This window comes from Silurus meridionalis, chromosome 26 (genome assembly GCF_014805685.1).
Source record: "Silurus meridionalis isolate SWU-2019-XX chromosome 26, ASM1480568v1, whole genome shotgun sequence".
NCBI classification, from domain to species: domain Eukaryota; kingdom Metazoa; phylum Chordata; class Actinopteri; order Siluriformes; family Siluridae; genus Silurus; species Silurus meridionalis.
The window spans coordinates 3,777,968-3,797,872 of record NC_060909.1 but is presented as its reverse complement, the minus strand read 5'-3'; the positions used below and the strand labels follow the sequence as shown (position 1 = coordinate 3,797,872).

The window sequence follows — 19,905 nt, the reverse complement described above, 5'->3', positions numbered from 1 at the left end:
GCTGCTTTTTGGTGTTGCCTCACACATGGACAAAAAATAAACAAAATAAAATAAGACTTTTCATTCACTCACATATGTTAAATATCATGCCATGATTTTATTCATTCTGTGTACATTCTGCCAGTATACATATAAATAATACTAATATTTAATAAAACCACCACCAACAAAAACAACAACAATAATGATAATGTAATATATGTTAATATAATCATTATTATTTCATTTTGTCCTATATTTACACATCTGCCAGTATTTAATTGGCTATTGTTTAAAGGTTTTTCAATGTAGGCATTTAAGGCTTTATCTAATTAAATGTCCACACATTTGCCTCTTTATAAAAACAGTTCATTTATTTCTGCTGTTTATCATATTAAAATGTTGACGATTTAATTTTAGTAGAGGAAAAAAGGAAGCTACTGTAGTTTAGAGAAAAGGTTGTGGCTGCGATAAGAGCGCCATCTAGTGTTAGACTTGCTGAACTGCTTCTTTCTACTACTGCTTCTACATCCAGTGGAAGAAGAAGAAAAAGAAGAAGAAAAAGAAGAAGAAAAAGAAGCAGAAAAATGAGCAGAAAAAGAAGAAGAAGAATAAGGAGGAGCAGGAGGAGGAGGAGTAGAAAAGAGAAAAAGAAGAAGAAGAGGAAGGAGGAGAAGAGGAAGGAGAATCAGTAGAAGAAAAAGAAGAAGAAGGAGAAGAAGAAAATCTTTGTATAGATGAAGTTTTCTGTGTAGCTGAGGATGACCACATGAGGAGCCTAAAATATCCTTAAAGTTACTGAGCAACTCAAGAACTACTATAAAGTTACATACATTTATAGGCACTAAACTTTTAAGCACTAATTAATCTATATATATATATATATATATATATATATATATATATATATATATATATATATATATATATATATATATATATATATGAAGAAAGAATTTCACTGTACTGTGAAAAAGTAAAAGCCTTTCTTTATTACTTTTTTTAATGCTGATTTATAACATAATTATTATAATTGTTATTGTTCTTTTTCTTCTTCTAATTTTTATAATAATAATAATAATAAAAAATATAATTATCACTACTATTATCATCATCATCAGCATCATTATTAAGCTTCTTTCTTGTGATTGTATTGTTAGCTGATTTATAACAGTATTAATATTATTGTTATTGTTATATAATAAATATTAATAATTATCATTGTTATTCTTATTATCATAATTATTATTGTCGTAATTATTTGTATTATTATTTTTTGTTGTTGCTATTATTATTATTGTTATTGTTATTATTGTTGTTATTATTATTTTTTTTTTATGTTCATCTTAAATAAATCACTTCAGCCACTAGGGGGCGAATAGTTTTTTTTTTCACGTCAGGGCAAGGTTTAATCTAAACAAAACCCTGTACTATAAACATAGTGCACTAGAAAGGGGCGTGTAAGCCCTTACCTCATGCAGGCTATAGTGCACCTATCTAGTGATCGTATGGGTAATCGGTATTCGACCGTTTCCTCTATACGTCGTACTTCGGGCTGTAGTGTGGCGCTGGCTTACGTACTTTGCGTACTGCTTAGTGTGCTAGTATGCGGTTTTCCGCGTAATCGGTATGTGTCAGCCTGGATGCTCCTGGTGAAGAATTATTAGCCAGAGGGCATCAGGGACGGGGCAGGACATAGACCTGGACATCGTCGTGTCTTCCAAGACTGAGAAAATATCAGGTAAATGTGAATGATTGAGCCTGTCATCGCGCGTGAAGGTGAGCGCTGCGTTCTTCATATAGAGAGTAAACAAAGATGGCGGATAGTGCTGACTAGCCGTTTAGCTAGCATCCTAATTAGCAAGCGTCAGGGATTTATAGAAGGACGTCTTAGTGTTCATTAGACACGGTAATTATATTGCATTTTTTTTATAACATTGTTTGTGGCTTTGCTCGTTGTAGTTTGCTCGCACTTTGCTTGCATTTTACTAGCAGACTCCGGTCATTCAATGTGACATTCAGAGCTGATCAGTCACGTGCACACGAAGCACACTAATTTAGATTGATAACGTGTCATTAACACTAAGCAGAGTTAATATTTATCAAGAATATTATTAAGGCTATTTATATAAAGTTATATAACCAGCATTATATGAAGAATTGGGCCAAAAACATGCATTTGTATGCATTTAAAATCGAATAATGAAAGCATGTACTTTGAGAAGCAGTGTTCTTTATGGCATGCTTAATTACTGTTCATACCAAAAGAAAAAAAGTTTTTGCACCCCTGACTGTGTGCATATTAAAGAAATCATTGCGGTTCTTTTTACATGCACAAGCCTGATCATGCATTAATTGTTTTTAAATTCTTTCTCTATTTCCTCCAGCATAGTGTTTAATTTGCTCAAGGTGTCCCTGTGACCCAGTCAGCATGGCAGAAGCTCACCAGGCCGTGGCCTTTCAGTTCACTGTCTCCCCTGATGGAATCGACTTGCAGCTAAGCCATGAAGCCCTGCGGCAGGTCTACCTGTCAGGCCTCCATTCGTGGAAGAAGAAGTTCATCCGCTTCAAGGTACCAACAAACGTCCTGCATATCTTTCTGTTCTCAGAAGGGCCGATCGATTGGGGTTCATTGCGAAACCTGGAAAACTGCATTCAGGAAACTGGGGTTATGTATGCATTTGAAAGTAAATATGTATGGGTTTGGAGTAACCGTGAGTTTTTGCACGAGGATGATATTGATTTTACATTATAGAAATGCACACATGTATTTCAAATGGCACGGCTGCACTTTATTAGGGAACCTCAACTAAATCACATCATCCATCTCCCCAAATCAAAATACTGCAACATATAAATGCTCAATATTTTTTTTTTCTTCATCACCAGATGTCATACTGTGTACGCTTACACGTGACAAAGTAAAACATTGCATGTGAAATGCATTAGGGAGTATTTGGTCATGTGACCATTCAGAGAGAACTCAGATCAGTATTGAAATGGCATTATTTCCATTCACTTGCAAAAGATTTGAACAGCCTTTTAAAATCTATCAATTTTCAGGAAGTATGTGCATAAATTATGCTTCAACAGGTTGTTCTAGAAAAAAACACCCTGAAAAAAGTTGCTTGCATAAGTATGCAAACCTTTCAGACTAGTACATGGTAAAAACCTCTTTACCTATTAGATCTGCACACTGTTCCTGCACTAATTTTAACCTATACTTCAGTTTAGTTGAATGTTTTTTCACTGCAGTTTTCAAATAGTGCCACATTTACACTGTATTACATTCACTTGAATCAATATAATTTGTGTAGCAACTTTAACAATGCACATTGTCCAAAAGCATCTTTACAGAAATACATTTACATTTTAGTGCCATAAATTAGTCCCTGTACATTTATTCCTAATGACCAAGCCAGTAACGACAGTGGCAAAAAATCCCTGACATGTTATGAGGAAGAAACCTGGTGAGAACCAGATGCAAAAGGGAACCCATTCTCAACTGATTGTCTATTCATTATAGTTCCATCATTGTTAAGGTTATCGACTGTTCACTAATGGACACTTAAAGGCAATTCTTTATGGCAATTGAAACTTTAAACTATTGTAACAAACCATTCACATTAATCATAGTACAAATTCAACTGCATCGTTCCTGAGTTTAACCTTCCATGGCAATCTTGTAGATCCTTGGGCTGTTTGAATGTAGCCATCTTCATCTGCAGAGTGATTTCCAATTGAAGAAAAAAGAAGATATGAACAAGTGGCTACAAAAAAAGTGATCCAGAGATCATAGTACAGTTGTTAAACTCTTTGTTGTTGCGATGTGTAATCATCATCTTCTCCCGTTAGGGGTCACCACAGCAACCTCTTTTAAACCAACTACCTGCATGTCTTTCCTTACCACATCCATAAACCTTCTCCTTGGCCTTCCTCTTTTTTCTCCTGTCTGACACCTGCAACCTCAGCATTCTCCTACTGATATACTCCATGTCCCTTTTCTGCACATAAACAAATCAACTCAATTGTGCCTCTCTCACCTTGTCTCCAAAACGTTCTACATGCACGGTCCCTCTATTAAACTCATTTCTAATTCTATCCATCGTCGTCACTCCTAATGAAAATCTCAGCATCTTCAGCTCTGCTACCCCCTTTACCTTCACCTCCTTTGTCTGGTCTCACCACAATCTTATTTACTTTCCCTTCCCTTGTTATGATGTGTATTAAAAATATAAAAATCTGTGCCATATAGAGAAGAGATATAAATACTTCTATACCTCCATCATTGATTAAATCTATATATAGTATAGAAGTATTTATATTTCTTCTCTATATGGCACAGATTAAAAGCTCTTTTTATTTTCATATCTGAAATCATTTCTTTGATGTTTTTTGGAAAACTGATGTCCTCTTATATAAATGTGTCCCCAGAATGGCATTATGACTGGCGTGTACCCAGGCAGCGCTCCAGGACTGATGCTGGTGCTTGCAGGGTACATGGGAAGGGCAAAATACGCTCAAGTGGATCCCTCCTTAGGTCTTTTCCTCAAAATTGGAAAATACGCCCCAGTAAGGTAATAAATTATATTTTTAATTATTAATACTCATATTTATTTTATTTAGCACATTTTTCATAATTCACTACTGTTTTATTTTTGTAATAAAGTTCAGTACTATTTTACATGAACTGTTATGTTTGTTTATTTATTTTGTATCCAGTATCTATTTTAAAAACTTTGTTGATTAATCGTTATCGGCAAGCACAATCCAACAAAGCTGTTGTATCGGTAAACACCTGTGATTGGTCGACCTTCTTTATTAAGTGACCCGACTCTCAGATTCGCCATGTCTCTTCTTCTTACTGCAGTAAATACATGTCCCTGGACAACCAGCGCAGAGTCGGGGGCATTATGGTGGGCACAGGGTTGTGGGTGGTCATCATATTTAGCATGAGAAGCATGCTGAAGTGGCTGCTGTCCTGGCATGGCTGGATGAGTGAGCGTCACAGCTCATTATCCTGGAAATCACGCATCTGGCTGGTGAGTATTTCAGGTCGGGGGGGCTGTGAATGTTAGTAGACAGTAATAGAATGGTTTTATTTTTTTGACAACTAGTTAAAGTTGTAGTGGAACCCACAGGCAGAGTCTTTAGACATCTTCCACACCCACAAAACGTCTTATTTTGTTAAATTATATTAGATTAATACTACACCACAAGATTGTTCAGAAGGTTCTGGTTACTGGTCCCACATCAGCACAGCTGTACAGTTAGTGCAGGCGAGTCACAGACTTTATTTATCATGCATAATAATTTATATAGTAAAGTTTGTAATAAAATCGTTGCTGTAACATAAGTGATAACGTTGTACAATATTAATACATACGAGTTTAAATATAGAAAAATATCATAAGTGCAAATCTTGGTCATCAGTTTGTGGACACCTGAAAATAAGATACATATATATTTTTCCCATTTAGTCCCCATTTGCTCTCATAATAACATCCACTCTTTTGAAGAGATTTGCCACTAGATGTTCAAGTGAAGGCAAAATGTATTGTATAAAACCATCCTATTAACAGTTTGGGGAAGAACTACATATGGCCTGAAAAGTCAGTTCTATATAGTGGCCCTGACCATATAGTGTATAGTTTTTTGTTTGTTTGTTTTTTTGCTGTACATTTTATGTTTTTTTTTTTAATTCTGCATTTATAGCTACTCGTGAAGATTTTCTCTGGCATGCAGACACCAAATCTGTATAGCTTCCAGACGTCTCTGCCTAATCTGCCCGTGCCCTCTGTGAAAGACACGATGAAACGAGTAAGTGCAACACTTTGAAAACATTAACACACGATAATATTTCTTTAGTCAGCTGATTGTTTAAATTTTGCCAGTTGTTTAATCATCATTTGAATCACAATTATAATTTTTGCAGATGGGTTTGTAAAGACACAGCAGTGGTTCTTACCGTGGTATTTTATCTCTAAAAAATATAAGGTACATTGTGTGCGGTGTTCATTAACCCACTAAAATGCACGCAGATTCAAGCCGTATTTCTAAACTAGCTCTTGTGTTGGAACTGATGTGTGAATGCAGGCATCACCTGGTAACCAAGAATACACTCCGGTTTCATTCATAATAGCAGTGTGTTTTGAGAGCGCAAAATTGCATCGTTTCCTGATGAGATATGTTTGAAAGTGCTGTTGCGGTTAATGACTAAAACCCTCATATCCACAGTATCTGGAGTCTGTGCGCCCTCTCCTGGACGACAAGGAGTACAAAAAGATGGAGGAACTTGCTTTAGACTTTCAGAAGACCCTGGCTCCCAAACTCCAGTGGTACTTGAAGTTAAAGTCACTGTGGGCCACTAATTATGTAAGTTTTAACACGCACACATATGGAGAAAAGTATTAGGACACCTAAGGAACAGCATTTTTATCATTTGCATTTCTTCTCCTTAACTGTAGCGAAATTTGCCCAAACAAAATGCACTGAACAATGATTTTTCTTTACCCTTACACCCCTAAAATCTATCAATGATTTTTGATGGAGATTTCTTGGAGGCATGTTTCAATTAGCAATAAAGAAATGTATTTTATAATTGGTTTATCACCATAGATTTGGTTTATAAATTCACGTCAAATAAAAAAAAAATCGGCTCTTCCCTGCATTCGTTCATGACATTTTTATCGATACCTTTATTTCAGGTCAGTGATTGGTGGGAGGAGTACATCTATCTTAGAAGCCGTAACCCAATTATGGTAAACAGCAACTATTACGCTATGGTAAGTAAAGTCCTATGCTTGAGGATGCTCTGAGGTTTTTTTGTGTACTGTTTATTCTAATTTATTCATTTATTCAAATTATTTTCTCCCTCCAGGACTTCCTGTATGTTTTCCCCACGAATTATCAGGCAGCGAGGGCCGGTAACACCATCCATTCCATCATGCTGTACCGCAGGATGCTGGACCGAGCTCAGATTAAACCGGTTAGAACATGTTGGCAGAGATGTGGACAAGGACTTGTAATAACTTGTAATAAGCTGTAATAACATAGCATTATTTATTTATTTTTGTGGGCTTAAAGACACATTAACCAAACAATAGGCTTGACCTGCGAGAATAGTCTTTGATAATGCGGTTTCTTACCCCATTATAAATATAAATGCATGCAACAGTGATCCGGCTCGATCGTTTAGATTTCTGTAACGGGAGGTTTTTTGTTGCAGATTTGTTTAGATTTTATACTGAGTTTTTCTGCTGGTTTTTCGTTTCATGCTTTCCTGACATTGCGCTCACGGCGGCACAGCTCTTTGCGCTAGCAAACAGGGTACCGTTCTGTTCGGCCCAGTGGGAGCGGTTGTACAATACCAGCCGTATCCCAGGCCAGGAGAGGGGTAAGATAAATCAGTTTTGGCTGCCTGCAGTAGCTCATTGAGATCATTTAATACCCTGTAGTCTCCTGGTGGTACAGAAGTTCTTCTCATTTGCCAATCCATTCCTCCGTCATATCACTTTGTGTGTGTGTTTGTGTTCTTTTTTTTTTTTTTTTTTTTTTTTTTTTGAGTTGGATCCTTTTTCCCTCTATTTTGACCGACTGAGTTCACACTTCCTTCACTGCACTGTACCCTAATATTGACAGAGAAATGTATTAGCTACATAGCCCAGACAGACAGACAGACAGACAGACAGACAGACAGACAGACAGATAGATACAACTTTGTCATTGCATAGTACAGGGACACAGCAACCTTGAGCGGAAACAGATTTAAAAGGGGAACCCATCCTTATTTGGGTGATATCAAGTGTGTGATTATAGTCTTTAAAACAATACAGAACACTAGAGAGTGAGAACTAACATGCGACAAAAGTGACGAGGGCAGCACTACATCTTCCTTTGACGAGATTTTAGTATTCTATAGTGATGCCACCAAGTTTGACAAGCAGCCATTTGGGAGAATGTCCTTTAAATGCTCAAAGAGGTCCAATGTCCAAACTTTACATGAAGTGGGATCCAAATGGTGCCGGTACGTTTCTAGATGGTTCGGGATGTTTGCGGGATCGGCATCTACTTTTTTAAAGGTCCACAATCTTCATGACTTTCTGCGTGACTTTGGCTGTAGCAATCTCAGGATGCCTCGGGATGGGGAGAGAAAGAGAAGCAGTGGAAAGGAATTAGCGTAGCTGCTGTTCATGATATTACAAGCACAAGTTAATAAATGTGCATGTGATCAGATGTACTGAAGCACAAGGTTACGATATGTGATGTGTGTTATGTATAGGACTCGCTAAAAAGATGCATACTTAAAACTTCTGCACTTAAACTGGGAGAGTGTGTCTGAGCCACGAACACTGTCAGGAAGACTATTTCAAAGTTTAGGAGCTTAATGTGAGAATGCTTTTCCGTCTTTAGTGGACTCTGCTATTCAAGGAACTTCTAGAACTCCGGAGTTTTGAGATCTCAAGGAGTGTGATGGATTTTAGCGTGTTAGAAGAACGGAACGATACATGGGAGCCAAACCATTTAGGCCTTAGTAAGTAAATAGCAGTAGTTTGTAGTCGATTCGAAACTTAACAGTTTACAGTTTAGGGATGATAAGATTGTGATTATATGGTCATATTTTCTCGACCCTGGGAGAACTGTGACTGCTGCATTCTGGACAAACTGTAACTTGTTTATAAATGATGCAGGACAATCATCTATTAATACATTACAATAGTCCAATCTGGAGGTCATTAATGCATGGATGAGCTTTTCTGCATCAGATATAGACAACATGACAGTGGAGCCTCCGTACCATACAGTGATTGAGGGTGTCCGGATGCTCTCGATGATGCAGTGGTAGAAACTTGTTAAAATCCCTGGGGATAGATGAGCTTTCTTGAGACTCCTTATGAAGTACAGGCAATGTTGTGCCTTCCTAACCAGAGCTGAAGTGTTATGGTACCAGGACAGATCCTCAGAGATGTGAGTTTCCAAGACCTTAAAGTTGGAGACTCGCTCTACTTCAGTTTCATTGATGTAGACTGGGAAATGTCTCCTGCTGTTAGATTTCTGAAAGTCCACGATGAACTCTTTAGTCTTCGTGGCGTTGAGGGTCAGGTTATTGATGGCACACCATGCAGTCAGGCTTCAGATCTCCCTGTAGGCCAATTCGTCGTGTTTGCTGATCTGGCCAACGGTGGTGTCGTCTGCATACTTGATGAAGATGGAGTTATACAGAGCAGCACAGTCATGGGTGAACAGGGAGTAGAGTATTGGGCTCAAGACACAGCCCTGTGGGATGCCAGTGTTCAGACTGAGGGTTGAGGATACCCGTTTGCCCAACCTAACAGATTGAGGTCTGTTGGTGAGAAAATCTATAGGAATATAGGAAATATAGGCCACCACACATTCTTTTTTTTTTGACCTTTTTTTGCTTTTCTTTTCAGCTTTTGATACAAAACACTATTCCTATGTGCTCATCACAGTATGAGCGCATGTTCAACACCAGTCGCATTCCAGGCATAGAGACAGGTACAGAACCCGCATGGCACAGTCCTCATGCTTAAGCAAACTTTTAAACCACTTTTATACCTCCCTGCCCTACACCTGATGTGTCCTTACACTTTTTACTCAATGATTATCCTGTCTACCGTAATTGGTAGCTCAAAAGTGCTTCATTAAATCAGCAAATTAACTTGTTTAATCTAATCCTGGTTGAATCTATGGAACCTGTTCCGCTGTGGCAAATAGAAAGGAGTGAACATTGTATAGTAACACTTTCCTGTAATTGATACTTTCCCCAAAATCAATGTCTCCTCAATATGATTATTTTTTTCTTTTATAACCATGAATCATGTATAACCTCTCAAAAGGTCAGACATTTGTTTTAATATTGAGTTTAAATTCAAAATTCAAATAGTATTTATTTTTTTTTCCAAATTCTAATTTTTTTGATTTATCTTAAATTCAACGTGATTTTCCAGAGGAAATAAAAAACACAATGACTTCATATACAGAAACGAAAGTCTAGACCTATTTACCATTCCTGCATTTCCAGTCCAGTTGCTTGTTGTGTCTATAATTGCATTCATTTTCTAAAAAATTCATGCTTCTGCCATTTTGCTATTTACTATGCCTTGTACTTTTTGGACCAGTTTTGAACCACCATTTTATTTTCTCCCATGAGTGTAGATTCCCTCCAGCATGTGTCCGACAGCAGGCATATTGTGGTATACCACAAAGGGCGCTATTTCAAGGTGAGCATGTTTTACGACGGACGTCTGCTCCTGCCACGAGAGATCGAACAGCAGATAGAGAGGATCCTTGCAGACACCTCAGAACCCCAGCCTGGAGAGGAAAAACTGGCTGCCCTGACTGCAGGAGACAGGTAACTGTATAGTATGTGGAGACCACTTACTTACATTGTTGCAACTCGTTGTGAATGAGGTTGCATAACTGTTACATTAAAATAGGGCTTTTCTATAGGATTCAATAGGATTATTTTTATTTTTATTAATTCAAATGTACGATTTAAAAAAAAAAAACATTGGTGCACGCATCCTATCAGATTCATTGTTATTGCACCAATGGAAGAATAATTAAGACAATATTTTCTGACCACATGATGGCGCACCGGATTAGCTGCTCACATGTGAGGGCATTCTATGTAGGAATGTAATGTAGACATAGCGACTAACATCATGGAGACGGATGGTTCTTCACATCAGGATGAACTTGTGATAAAGAAAGGTAGTAACGCTTCCTCTGCGGTTTGGAAACGGTTCAGATTTGAGAGGTCAAACTTTTGTCAAATGCGAAATATGCCAAAAGTCCGTTACAACGAGTAGTGGCAGCCCCGCTAATTTATTCCAGTCGCATTTATTTTGCGACAAATACACCAAGATGATCGGTTGTAATTGTAATTATACGGTTTGAAATTACTTGATCTATTTATTTATTTATTTATTTATTGACTGAAATAATCTTTAAGTTGGATAAAATGGGTAAAATAAATAAATAAATACATTTTATTTATTTAGAAATAAATAAAAATATTTAAATAAATATTTAAATATCTAATGTTTAATTTAAATTGCACAATATTTCCTTTCATATTTTATTAAAATCTTCTTCAAAGATGTTTAACCAAATAAATTGTTTACCATTTATTTACACCTTGTGTACCATTGACAAGAAATACCACGTTCCTTAATTAGATGGTTTTTCAAATTACTAATAAAGAATCACAGTCATGTAGTAGTTTTGAGTTGACTAGCATAAAATTAAAAATTAAATCCGTGAATTGGTCAAACATTAAAAAATAATTGTTTTTATTTTTTTGCCATATTGCCCACCCCTACATTAAACATGTTTTATCAGTTAGACCCCATAGTATTGAAGCTTTGTATGGTTTCTTTATGCATTATTTATTTATTTTTGTCAGGGTGCCTTGGGCATGCGCCCGCGACGCCTACCTTAGACAGGGAAAGAACAGGCACAGCCTTGATGCTATTGAGAAGGCAGCATTCTTCGTCACTCTGGACGACACCGAGCAGCATCACGATCCAAAAAAACCCTATGAATCCTTGCACAGTTTTGGTAAATCCCTCCTGCATGGCAAGTGCTATGACAGGTAAATCTTCTACTTCGATAAACAGTGCCACCAACTTGTACCTGCTTGCTTGGCATGACTCACATCTTCGGCCTTTTCCGTTCAGGTGGTTTGACAAGTCTTTCAACCTGATCGTCTACAAGAACGGAACAATCGGCCTGAACGCGGAGCACAGCTGGGCTGATGCTCCAATCATAGGCCATCTTTGGGAGGTATGTGCGTACATAATCGGTCAAATCATGTCATGTATGTACTACATTATAAAATTATGATCATATAGCATATTTTGATCAGTATAACTTCTACATATTTACATTTTATTTATTATTTTATTTTTTTTAAGCATGTGCTGTCGACTGATGCTATTAAACTGGGATACACAGAAGACCGCCATTGTAAAGGACAGCCTCACCGCAACCTCCCTGGACCTCAAAGACTACAGTGGAACATCCCTCCTGATGTACATCACAAACAATCTCACATCTTTGTACAACAGGGTTTAGTAACAAGTTGACTGTTATTGCTACATATCATAGTAAAAAACGAAAATAATACTTATTCGAATTCACCCCTGAGCCATTTGTCATTTACAGCTATAAGAAAGTTCCCTCTTAAAAACGGAGACTTATGCAATCTTGGTTAAAAACTATAATTACCACTACTTTTCTGTTATGTCGCCTCTTAAAAACCCAAAATAGTCTCATTTTTTGTCTACTACACACTATTTTTTTCCTCTTTTTGATTATTTTTTCTCTTTAAATATACAGTGCCAAACCATGATCGCCAACTCCCTGGCTGTGGCTCAGGCCTTGGCTGATGATGTGGACATGGCCATTATTCCTTTCCAAGAGTTTGGTAAAGGACTGATCAAGAAATGCAAGACCAGCCCAGACGCCTTTATTCAGATCGCCTTGCAACTCGCTCACTTCAGGGTAAGCAAACGATAAGCGATGAATATTAGGGGTGAAACAGTACACATATTCGTACTGAGCTGTTTCGTTACAGAGCTTTCGGTTCGGTGTACGTGTGTACCGAATGCAATCCTTTTTATATGTGGAACGTAGTTCAAATCTGAGATCCCTCACAAACGTATTTTTTTTTTAATTTAAAACACACACTTATATACACATCTGTAGTACTCAAATAAGGTCGAACAAGTCTAAACTGTTAATATAATACAAAAGAATTTCTAAAATGTTATTTTATATATAATTTAACCAAGCAGGCATTTACTTAAAAATTGTTTTAGAAATGTAAACTTTTTGATGTTCACAGATGTTAATATTAATATGACAAACAATTTCAATTTTATTTTCTTCCCCCAAACTGTACCGAATTTGAATAATACAGATCGTGTCCTTTGTAAAAAAATGCATACAGTGACCTCTGTAATACTTCACACTAATAATAATAATAAATAACTGCAACACTATTATTGTAAAATTCTCTGAATGAGATTACAAAGGTCACTGTCTGCATTTTTATGCATTTTTACAAAGGACACAGTCGGCATTTGCATAATAAAAACAGGAAAGGCAAAATTTACACAAAACTACCAGTTTAACCTCTGTTTATATTTTAATGTATGAGTGAATTATAAATGTATGTGGTATTTTTGTAAAAAAGAAATAAATTATTCATCTACATGATTTGCATATCTCCACCGTTGTGCATCTCAGGATAAAGGGAAGTTCTGCTTGACCTACGAGGCATCCATGACTCGTCTTTTCAGAGAGGGCCGGACGGAGACCGTGCGATCGTGCACCAACGAGACCTGTGCCTTTGTCAAGGCCATGGTCAACAATGATACGGTACTTTAAACATCCAAACCCCCCCTCTCTGGCATTTAGACAGATTGAATTATTCTGTCTCGATGCGTTTGCAAGGTTCGGTACGTAATGTAACTTAGCTGTCATTTTTTTTTTTATGATAAACAAGCCTCTTCATCACTCCACACCTCTCTTGCGAGTACAAACAACCGTCTTCGCCAAGCACGCTGCTGCATTCGCACTTCTTTCGCCAAGCAGACGATCAGCTTGTGCTGTCACTCACCAAACCGTGCAACATGATCTGTTTTTTTTTTTTTTTTTTAAAGGTTGCCTGCTACAAGATTTCGCCTTAATAACAATTGTAGTCCTGATTCTTTCATTCGCTCAAATCAGGACCAGTGAAGCACTTTTTGTGTTTTACATGTTAGTTTTGATTATTTAAAATTTGTCTCGGTATTCTTATTGAAAAAGTGCCTTTTGTAGTGCAGGAGAGTTACTCAAGCTCTTTAGGCTTTGTTTAGACATACACTATATGGACAAAGGTATTGGGACACCTGCCTTTTCCAGGCATTTGTGGCACTTTGGAAGTGGTAGCATGACATTTCCCTTCACTTGAACATATGGGTTATATGGGTTGGACTGGAAGATCTTGAGTGGCCTCCTATAGAGCTCTGACCTCAACCCTATTGAACACCTTTGGTAGCAATTGGAGTCCTGACTGTACCCAGGCCTCCTCACTTCACCTACTGTGGCTGAATGAACAAAAATCTCTTTTATAACAACAAATGGTGACTAAATGTGATATGGGATGTTTAAAAGGCACATACAAATCTTATAGGCAGGCATCCATAATTTTTTGTCAATAAAGTGTGGTACAGACGTGTATTTTGAATCGTGAGTGTTAAATACAGGTGTTAAAAGAGTCAAATGTACCTGGTGATCTGATTGTAGTACATGTGATGGTTATCAGGATGTACAGTGGATTATAATGGAGCAATGACGAACACGGCAATTGGTTGACATTAGGATTTGTTTGTTTATTCGACAGCTTACATTCTCTCCTTTATATAGTCATGTTTGATAGTCCTTTCTGAAGAATTTCCTTTGCTGGGAAATTGTAGATTAGGTTTATTATAAATCAGTATTATTATTGATTATATTCTAGCACTTTCGTGAAATAAGAATTTAACAAAATTAAAGTGTTAATAATTTACTGAATGATTCACTGGTTAAAAGTTAGACTTTTTGCAGTGATGTCCTTGATACAGGTGTTTAAACAGTACCAAATTCTACATTTTTAAAATTAATTTGGTATTGATTATTTATTAGGAATGGTCCTAAAATGACTGAATTGCTTTTAACAGATATGTCAACTCTGCTACTGACAAAATGCAATTAATTGGTATGAATTAGTGAAATTAACCTGGATGTTGGGTATTTGATACATTTCACTGTAGCAGAAATGCATTTTGTTCAAGTATTTGTAATTGTTAATGGCCAGATATTTCATATTGTTAACATTTAAAAAAAAGTTTTAATCCATCATATTTATTTCGATGTTTTAATGCTGACTCAAGGTTAGAAACTGGTATTGGCTACTAATATATATATATATATATATATATATATATATATATATATATGTATATATATATATATATATATATATATATATATATATATATATATATATATATATATATATATACACATATATATATATATATATATATATGTGTGTGTGTGTATATATATATATATATATATATATATATATATATATATATATATATATATATATATATATATATATATATATGTTTAATTTATAGCATATATAAATATATTTTAACATCAACATTTTACACTTGGTTTTATGATTTTTTTTTTATTATCATCATTGAAAGAAAAAAGATTTGTGTACTTTTTTCAGAGCTTATGAGAAATATTTGAGAAATGGTGGTGGGATTGAAGAGGCTGATTCACATGCAGTCAATTCCATTATTTTTCTAAATATTGAACTTTTTAATATACATGCAACCCGGGATAGTAGAACTTTATTTGACTTTATTATGCCCAACATGTTTGGTCAACATGAAATATTCTACAGACCTGAATTGTCCTCTAAATACTGCTCATTATTCATTATACTTTAGAGTAGCTGTCATTCATAAGTGGAATTTATTGGCCTAATTACCATGCCTCCCATTAAAAAAAAAAAAAATCCTTCGATTCTCCTGCTTTAATATTTTATATGGTGCAGCCATCCAAAGAGTACATGGCATAATTAGTGTCTGAACTGTATCCTGTCAGTGCTCTGAATTTAAATATGAATGGTGTGCACTTTGAGTCTACCCCAAGAGCTAATTCTTGAACATCTACAATCAGCAGCAATCCACCAATCAGTGTTGAGGACACGCTCTGTTTTGAACTTGTTTTGATTGGCGCTTGGTGCATCTACTCATCATTAACTTACAGTTCAGCATCAGTTCAACATCAAGCAGAACATTTAGAGAGGAATAAATGATGGAAGAAACTCCAGACTCAAACTCGCCACAAAACCCGTGACTTTATTTACACAATTTTTTTAAGTTTTGTACTTTGTATTCTTTGTCTACCACTGGTAATAAGTAACAACCCTCTACGATGTGAGTAAATTTCCAGATAGATGACTATAAATATCTTTATATAGGCAATGGCTTGTAAATTTTCCAATTCTTCTAAGAAAACCAGTCTTCTAAGAAATGGTAGGTTAGATTAATGTGGAAAATTAATGAATAATTCAGACAGACAGAAGTTTTTTTTTTTTTTTTCTTTTTTTTTTTTGTTCAGTTGCATTGGTCTTGCGTTTCATGTCAAAATTCTGGCGAGTAAAAAGAAAACAAATGTACTAGCCGATGGTGAATCGAGCTTCAAATGTGCCTGTAGAGGGTCGAACAAACTAATTATTTGCAATAATCACTGTATCCTCATAATTCCTGTGACAGTGACTGGTTTTTTTTGGTTTGTTTGTTTTTCTTAGAGAGAGAAGAAATTAAGTCTGCTGAAGCAGGCAGGAGAGAAGCACCAGCTGATGTACCGAATAGCAATGACCGGGAAAGGCATCGACCGCCATCTTTTCTGTCTCTATGTAATCTCTCAATATTTACAACAGGACTCTCCCTTTCTTAAAAAGGTAAGCAGAGAATGAACCTGACTTCAGTGGGTGTGTCCTAGTAATCCTACAATTTTGAAGCACAAAATAAAAAAAATATATATATATATTTTTATCATACAATAATTAATTTGCTTGGCAGGGCAGGTGCAGGAAAAGCAGCACAAGTATCTACAGTTTTACAATTAGAAACTATGTAATTTAATTTCTATGGATTTATTATTTTTTTTTGCCAATGCTTCCAATTTTACACAGTTTCTTTCTCTTGGAAAACGACATGGCATATGTGATCGCTTATTTATTAATTTAGTTATTTTTCTCCCATTTCCTTACAAAATGTGGCATAACAGTTTCTACTTAGATTTGAATAATAATAGAAGAAAAAAATAAAACCTTTTCCAGGACCGTTTGCATTCTTTATTGCAGTACATCAGTCTCACACTGACACATTTTCACATTATGGGATGCACTTACAGGTACTGTCTGAGCCGTGGAGGTTGTCTACCAGTCAGACGCCACTGCAGCAACCGGAGCTGTTTGATTTGGTGAACCATCCTGAGTTTGTTTCCAGCGGTGGTGGTTTCGGCCCGGTAAGTCTTCTGCAGTCATTTTCAGGTCAATGTTTATATGAATAAAAGTTCTTTATTGAAATCGGGTTAATTGGCGATGGTGGTATGTTATGCCCACACCAGGATAATGTTTTGTTTTTTAATGTTGCATTAGTTGCAAACAAAAACAAACAAGTTGCATATTATGTAGTGCAGTCATATAACGTTTAAACACAAAAGGTAACGTATAGACGATGGTGCTATTCAGAATCACTTGTGGTCTTTAACTGCAATACAATAGAACAAGAAGTCTAGCTGGAAAGTCGATCAATAATTGCCGTTAAGTTTTCACTCACAGCTCCACATGCTCTAATAACAACCCAAATTTGAACAGAATCCTCCAATGTCCATATTGAGACCTGATATATTACGGGTGTTTTTAGCTGCTCATTCTTTGCTCCGACAGGTGGCCGATGATGGTTACGGAGTAGCATATATTATTGTGGGAGAGAACCTCATTAACTTTCATATCTCCTGCAAGTGTTCCAGCCCTGAAACGGTGAGCCAGATCTTTTTTTTTTTTTTTTTTCCTAATACATGAGCATCAATACTTTAACACTGCTACTTTCAGTAAGGAATGTCTGAATTGTTGATTGATTGGAAGTGCTTTGGATATGTTTTACATGCAGGATGCTCAACGCTTTGGCAACAACATCAGACAGGCGATGCTTGACATGCTGGAACTGTTCCATCTGGAACCACTGAAATGATGAGGCAATGAGGCATTTATAGAATTAATTTTGTGTTCCTTTCTTTATTATTGTTCGAATGGGTTTGACATGCAAGTTCTAATTTGAGGAATTTCAGATTTTATTATTCATGGAAATATGATGTGTGCTTTTAAAGGAGAAAAAATGCCGGATGTCTGAGTGACTGACTGATCGACTGACTGACTTATTCACTGAGTGTCTGACTGACTGACTGTCTGACTGACTGTCTGACTGACTGAATAACTGAGTGACTGACTGATCGTCTGACTGACTGAGCGTCTGACTGACTGAGCGTCTGACTGACTGTCTGAGCGTCTGACTGACTGTCTGAGCGTCTGACTGACTGTCTGAGCGTCTGACTGACTGACTGATCGACTGAGTGTCTGACTGATCGACTGAGTGTCTGACTGACTGATTGACTGATCTGACTGTCTGAGTGTCTGACTGTATGACTGACTGACTGATCGTCTGACTGACTGAGCGTCTGACTGTCTGAGCGTCTGACTGACTGTCTGAGCGTCTGACTGACTGTCTGAGCGTCTGACTGACTGACTGACTGACTGATCGACTGAGTGTCTGACTGACTGATTGACTGATCGACCGACTGAGTGTTGGTTCAGAATAGTGAGTCACTGAGTGAGTTATTGACTGACTACGTGAATGACTGACTGACTAAATGAGTGAGTGAGTGTTGGTTTTAATATAAGTATATATAAAGATACAGGTGACGCAGTAGCCACTTCAAATAAAAAACTCAATGGAAGAATTATGTAAATTCTAAAGGCAATGATCTCATACGTAACACTCACTTTCAGCTTAAAAGGTACTGAGCTCTCAAACCACACCATCTAACAGTCTGCTGACATTTCAGCTTACATTTCAGCGGACAAACTAACCGCCTAAGCATAGGTCAGTAAGGAAGCAGTTCTTTTTTTACCTTCGACTAACCCTTCAGCGTGGTTTATTGCGTCATTGTGGTAACGCTTGCTCAAAGTGATTTCAGTGGCCTCGTCGGCTCTCCAGCCAAACGGTTTCCTGCACACATCTTACATTACCGAATCATGCTGAAGACCATATTACTATAATATATTAGGTAATATACATTTATGCAAGAGTTACATATTTGGAATGAAAGAGGTTTAAAGTGTTTTCAGGTTTGTTGTTTACATTAAAAAAAAAAAAATTAGGACACGGTTTGTGTCTGAAATTCCAGCCTTAAAAAAAGAAGGGAGCATTGAATGTTAATGTGCATTTATTTTTATCAAACCGCAGTTAATTGTTCATTAATTTGTTCTGTTAAAATTATTTTAGCTCTGAAAAGATCTAAATCAGTTATTTATTTATTTTGTTTTGTTTGAATGTAGTTTAGCGCTTGATTTGAACAAGTCATAATCCGTAAATGACTATAATGCTAATCTACTGCAGCAAATAAAGAAATATGGATGTTCTTTATTAGAAAAAAGGAAAATGTCTTTTTTTTCTGTACAGTTTCTCCAAAATATATTTCAGAAACCCTGAATACACAATACACTTTCATAAACATTGATCAAGTGATGGTTTTGTAAGTGGGAAAAGCCTTGCTGAAAAGAATCATCAGAGAAAAAAGCCTGGAGTGGGTTGAGCTGCTCTTCTGCTGTATCTCATCTAGCTGAAGTTTTGATGGATTGTAAAGGAGCTTTTAATTTTTTTACATTTACGGCATTAGGCAGATGCCCTTATCCAGAGCGACTCACGACTGAGCAGGGGAGGGTTAAGGGCCTTGCTCAAGGGCCCAGCAGTGGCAGCTTGGTGGTGGTGGGATTTGAACTACCTTCTGATCCAAAAGCCAATGCCTGAGCTACATGTACTGTACAACACAGTGAAATTCTTTTTAGGACACATTAGAAAGCAGCTAGGGATGCGATATGATTCACCTGTTTCGATGCAGTGCGATCTGTGTGATTTTTTCATTTGATTCCACACAATGCAATTTAATGCAATACAACGCAATGGTTAAAAATATGCTATGCATTTCAGTATGGTACTGATAGTTCACTTTTTCTTTTGGTTCAGACAGAAAGCAGATCATCAATTTATTTAAGTGCCTTTT

General features: G+C 36.5%; 1 protein-coding gene across 3 annotated transcripts; it reads left to right on the top strand.

The window, feature by feature from the left end:
* Window positions 1-1,511: 1,511 nt before the first annotated feature.
* Window positions 1,512-17,919, top strand: cpt1aa (carnitine palmitoyltransferase 1Aa (liver)). 3 transcript variants are annotated; one of them, XM_046840166.1, is made up of 19 exons: window positions 1,512-1,720; window positions 2,367-2,551; window positions 4,414-4,556; window positions 4,850-5,021; window positions 5,695-5,799; window positions 6,217-6,354; window positions 6,687-6,764; window positions 6,860-6,967; window positions 7,288-7,375; window positions 10,156-10,351; window positions 11,408-11,596; window positions 11,682-11,787; window positions 11,919-12,035; window positions 12,343-12,507; window positions 13,255-13,386; window positions 16,367-16,519; window positions 16,975-17,088; window positions 17,513-17,605; window positions 17,736-17,919. In XM_046840166.1, exons 2-19 carry the CDS (start codon window positions 2,411-2,413, stop codon window positions 17,814-17,816), a joined length of 2,319 nt encoding a protein of 772 aa, XP_046696122.1. In that variant the 5' UTR covers window positions 1,512-1,720; window positions 2,367-2,410; the 3' UTR covers window positions 17,817-17,919. The 3 variants fall into 3 exon arrangements, with proteins under 3 accessions (XP_046696122.1, XP_046696124.1, XP_046696123.1); XM_046840168.1 differs by lacking the exon at window positions 7,288-7,375 and adding an exon at window positions 9,411-9,495 and having other exon boundaries at window positions 1,514-1,720; XM_046840167.1 differs by lacking the exon at window positions 1,512-1,720 and adding an exon at window positions 1,768-1,888.
* Window positions 17,920-19,905: the final 1,986 nt, after the last annotated feature.